Here is a 5,537-nt window from a genome sequence, read left to right as displayed (position 1 = left end):
GCGGATTCAGAATATTTGAAATCTGAACGTAGCACACGGTCATGACATTGCAACAACGCTGGCAGTGTGCCATGTATTCAGATAGATATCATTAGAGTAGCAGCTGTGCCCGCTGTTTGCGTCAAATTGAAGTACGCTCGTTGGCAGATTTGCATTAGCATCAGCATCCTCTCCAGTCTCCGCCCCTTTAACTGGGCTTCTCAATGTTCGAGCATCATATGTGGGCCTTAGGTCTGTGATGGATATATTGCTGCGCTTGGATAGCAACCCTGTAACGAACACATCATCCAGTCGAAAAAAGCTGGAACTCTGGGCTGCCCAATAGAGACGCCTCACCACATCCGGGAGTAGACAACGGCAAATCCCGGACAAAATGGCGGATAAAAACGATCAGAATATTCCCTGAAACTGACACGCCACTTGGAGGAATAGGAACGTAGCACACGGTCATTTTCCTGCTTGGCACACAACAGCAGCTTCTCTTGCTGGTGCAACAACGCTGGCAGTGCAGCAAGTGGCAGTTGCATGTGGTGCAACAACAGTGGCGTATTCAGATAGATATCATCGTCGACTTTGAGTAGCAGCTGTGCCTGCTTGCAGTGATTTGCAAACCATTTGAGAGCCATCACATGCTTGTAGGTCAAATTGAAGTACGCATCCAGGAAGTTGCCCTGCAGCAGATCGCCATGAAGTGCATGTTCCTCCCGTAGCAAAGATTGCTGATCAGCATCCTCCACGGCACCGAAGAGAAAGAAGAGGCGTAGTGAAGAATTCACAGATATTACAGACTCTCCGCCCCAAGTTTGTCGTATAACTGTGCGCTTCTCAATGTTCGAGGGGGCTGAGTGTATCATGATGAGTGTGTGGACATGTGATTCGCATGAACGTTGATTGATTAAATAATCAAAATTGTGCAAATCGATTAACTGTTGGGGCTTTTCACTGTACACATCGCTGATATCCACTGTAGTCACTTGTTGTGACAGTATCTGAGGAGGATTCGGCATGAGCAGATAGATAACCAAACATAAATTCAACCATAAAATCAAACAGCGGATTGAATGTAATTCCAGCATCATAGTCCATTGATTATTCACTATCATATTTATTTTTTTTTGTCAGTTGATCTATACACTACGCTTGCTCAAAGAAAACTACTCTTTGCAAGCGATTTTAAAATGTTATCTTTTAAATTCTGATAACAGAGCGGACCGATCAATCCGAGAATATATCGAAACTTACTCAGCTGATAAGAGCTAATTGCATTATTCTCAATATATTATAATAATTACAATAATTGACTGTTGTTATCTATATGCAGGGGTGCAGCTAGCTATTTCGGTGCCTGGGGCAAAAAATATTGGAGGCCCCCTCTTCTAAATTTGTTTATTCCTTCTGTTAAATGAATTACAAAATCTCAAAGCATTGGTCTTCTGACCTTCGTGCCACTGAATTCTTCAATAGTCTTCTCGTAGCTTTTTGTGCTGGCTTTCTCGTGATCTATGGAGATAGTCATTAAATGATTTAGTCTGTCTTCGCTCATCATAGATCTAAATTAATTTTTTAATAGAGCTTATATGCTGACAGCCCTTTCTTCAATGGCTTCTGATAGAGACAAAACGAGCAAAAGTCTTAAGGAGATACATATCAGAGGTAACATATTCTCGTAGCCATAATTAGGAATTAGGTACAGAAGCTACAAAGCGTTGGAAGTGTTCCATTTCATTAATAGTTTTATTTTCCTTAACACTCCAATTTTCTTAAATAGTTCATCTTGAACTAAACCGTCTGGGTGAGTTGTTTTTAAATCATTTACCGCAGCTTCAATATTGTGTCTTTACTCTTGCAAAAATACTACAAATTTTAAATGAATTTATCTATAAATTGGAAGGAGATATAAATAAACTTTTAACGCATAATTGTTTATTAATGTTTAAGCTTCAACATTCATTTTTATTTTATTTTTTTAGGGGGTCAATAAAGCTGGAAGTCACTGTATGTATAATATTTCATCCACTTAGTCGGCTCTCCTTTTAATTTATCTGGTAACTTGACGGCTTCGTTTTAGAAAGTCGCATTGTTAACATAAAAAGAGTTATTTTTTTTTATCTTGGCCTTTCGCTGCAAATCAAATGTAAGTTACGTCAATTTCTTTCGCTGAATATCGTTTTTGTTGAAGCGCATAATTTGCATGGCGATGCAAATTGCTGAGGCTTTTTATTTAATTGCTGACATAATAACAATTTCAAATTTAAATTGAGCAAAAAAATATAGCAATTACTAAAGTTTCATTCCCTCATATGTTATTTCAAAAAATGTAGTAGTAGTAGTAGTAATAGTAGTAGGTTTTATTAATTAAATTATTAAAAAAATGTATGGAAACTTTAGTGAGATCAATGAAATTAATCAGCTGTTGGATATAAAAGTGGAAAAAATTTGAACTAGCAAGATGGTTAAGTAGTATTTCCTTGGCTGGTACTGAGCCTTTAGTTCCTTTCTATAAATATCACAACATTAACTGCCAGTTTTTCAATGTCTGCTTAAATTTTAAAAAATAGATAAATTCATATTTGTCATTGATTTCTATACATTTTATGTTAAAATAGCATTTGTATAGTTATCAAACCACTTAAATAGACATTGAAAAACCGGCCCTATGATTATAAAAAATTCTACTTGCCTATATTTCAAAGATCCTGAGATAAAAGCACCGTTTTCTGTTTACCTTTAGCTCATTACCATAGCACTGATTGATAGTTTTTCAATGATTGCATGCTGGCAATTTTACCTTATAAGGGGTTTCCTACGCTTCTCTTCAAGGGTCATTGAAGCGTAAATGTCAATTACCAATTAAATAATTTTTATGCTCTATTTCCGCATATGCAAATGACCCAAAAAACGTAGGCAACGTTGAGGTACAACTAATAATGAAAAATGCTTTGCATTTGAGAATTGCTCCAAACACTCAAATTAACTCAATTTGTTAGCTAGTGAGTTGTTAATTGACCTTCAGGTTGGTGCTTAAAAGAGACTCTGAGTCACCGAGAAGTCTATTGACACCTACTCCTCCTATCTCAATGAATGACTGCTCCAATAAACGCAGTGGAAACCAGTTTTTCTTTTCTTGATGCTCCGATGACATTGAAATTGCTCTTCCATGGCCTGATCACGAATTCCCCTGCACAACAAGTTTCTTCGAGATGATGATAATTTTAATTGGGTTGCTCGTAGTGGCTGTCGCCCTGTAATTTGTAAGCTTTATCAATTTATCAAGATGCGGGCCTTACGTATGTTTGTGCATGTCATTAAAATTCGACATATTCTTCATCATCTTCTTTTGTTTTTTTTTTTCGTTGTGTTTTTTGTTTTGTTTTTCAAGTTATTTTGGTAGCTGTTGTCAAAATATTGTCAAATAAAGCACTTGTTATTTTTGAATGGTTGTTTCCTTTATAGATGGAGTTTTTACAGAATGAGCTGACCTTATGACCGCAACTTGATCTGCATTTTCCATTTGCGAACATTATTTTATTTAAATTGGGCCTATTTATAAAGCACTTTCTTCTTGGTGCTTTGCCACAATTTGGTTAACTTTGTCTTAAGCATCTTGACCATTTACTATTGGATGTGGCCAAAAACTTCAAACGGTTTTTTTTTTATCAACTTCGCTTATCGCGTGTGCTTGCAACTTTTCTTTAATTGCAGCTAAGTTTGTTGGTCTTTTGTGAAACGCTTTGAAAAATCTTTGAATCCGAGGCACTGCCAACAATTGCCAATTGCAATCTTCATTATGTTTATCTATTGCATTCGGTTAATGCGGCCTTTCATATTGGCCGCGACCCGCCAGGCAACCAACAACAGCAGCAGTGATTGTTGGCCACGTTAATGGTGCTGATTTGTTGTAGTTTTTCTGCATAGTTTTAAAGGGGATAAGCCGCGGGTTAGATCAGGCCAAACCTCAACAGATTTTGGTCATTTCCGCTGTTGTTGTGGGTTTTCTTTTTTTAAATTTTGGTAATACGTTTTTAATTGCCACCGCAATTTTGCACAAATAAATTTAGCAAATGTCGAGTATTATGTAATTTGACAATTGAATCTTGTCATTCTAGTGGACTCTACTTGACACTCACAGCTGCCACTCACCGTTCATCACTTAATCAACTGCTTGCAGCAAGTGAATGATGTCATCGTCAGTCAGTTGGGTTTGCTTTGCATACCCTGTAGAAAAAATTAAAAGTCAACTGGGTATTTTAATCAAACAACATTTAATAGAAATAAAATTAAACATTTATAATAACATTAATTATAATAATTATTTTGAAAAACAAGTGGGAAAGGCTATAGTCGAGATCCCGAACATAGGATACCCATTACTTACTTCAATATATATAAAAGTACTTTATAGAAAATACTTGTTTTGCTCTGAAAACTTTTTTTTGCCACAACTTCCATTTTTGAAGTACCGGGTATAATAAAAGTAATTTAGTTTATTTATTTCATAGCTGATTATAGGGTATCACTTAGCTGATATACTTGCACTTGTGTTTCTCTTTTCACTGTCGGTCTGCTGCTGTTGCAGTTTTTCCATTATTTGTCTATCTGTCTTTCGATTTTGTGGCAGCTTTTTGCTATTTGCTTTGCATATTGCCACACACTCTGGGTCCACTTAAATGCTGCTTCAGCTGAAGCAAGCCAAGTTAAGCCCTCACTGACAAAATGTGAGCAGCTGCTAGCCAAGTGCGAAAAAGTGTTCAAATGCGACTCAAATGTTTACATTTGCTGCCTTTGCATTTGTTTCGCCAATATAATGTCAGTTAAAGTGGTCAAACTAACCTCAATGTTGATCAGGTGGTGGCCGTGTTATTACATTAACTGAAAAATCAAATATGTCAAAAATCTATTCCTATTTGCCAATTGTTATACGGTATTTACATTCAATATCAACATTGCATTTGTTTAAAATTAAACACAACATGAGTAAGTAAAAACTAACCCTGTTACAAATTCATAAATAAAACCATTATATTTGGTGATAAAAATATATCAGTTTATGCAAACAATATTGGTTTGAATATTTGTAAACTGCATTTACATAAGCAACATTTCATTTATTTTTGTCGAAATGCTTGACCAATTTATGCAATAATTGTATAAATAGCTTGCCAATGGCATACACACAAATATGTATACTTATAAATTGTTATTGATATTCGCATGTCTCATGTTTCGCATGCATCTCATTTTCTTTTGTAAACATGCTATTTTTTTTAGTGTATGAGTACTTTTTTTTAGTTTATAAAATTTTGAAACGATGTTTTTATTTTTAGCCTTTTCATCGCAGCCTACCCAAGTTAAATATTCTTAAATATAGTTAGTGTTCATTTTATAATTCTTAAAAGGCACACCTAAATCTAGATGTCAATAATTTAATGAGAGCTCGCTTAGAGACCACATTTTCACTTTTTATTACTTAAGTAAATTTGGCTTTATCTATTCTTATAAATAATAACAATAAAACAACAAAAAATATATGAAAAAAA

The 5,537-nt window shown here is 35.2% G+C and overlaps 1 protein-coding gene across 1 annotated transcript; it reads right to left on the bottom strand.

Annotated features, from left to right (window-relative positions):
• Window positions 1–228: 228 nt before the first annotated feature.
• LOC117781466 (UDP-GalNAc:beta-1,3-N-acetylgalactosaminyltransferase 1-like) lies at window positions 229–1,130 on the bottom strand. The gene has a single exon (XM_034618229.1). It carries the CDS (start codon window positions 1,101–1,103, stop codon window positions 333–335), a length of 771 nt encoding a protein of 256 aa, XP_034474120.1. The 5' UTR covers window positions 1,104–1,130; the 3' UTR covers window positions 229–332.
• Between the last annotated feature and the right edge of the window lie 4,407 nt (window positions 1,131–5,537).

The sequence above is a fragment of the Drosophila innubila genome, assembly GCF_004354385.1.
Source record: "Drosophila innubila isolate TH190305 chromosome 2L unlocalized genomic scaffold, UK_Dinn_1.0 4_B_2L, whole genome shotgun sequence".
Taxonomy (NCBI): Eukaryota; Metazoa; Arthropoda; class Insecta; order Diptera; family Drosophilidae; genus Drosophila; species Drosophila innubila.
Note: the sequence above shows the minus strand (reverse complement) of the source record. Positions and strands in the feature narration are given on the sequence as shown.

Coding starts and splice junctions, on each gene's coding strand:
- LOC117781466 (XM_034618229.1), bottom strand. CDS start 1,103: ATGATAGTGAATAATCAATGGACTATGATGCTGGAATTACATTCAATC.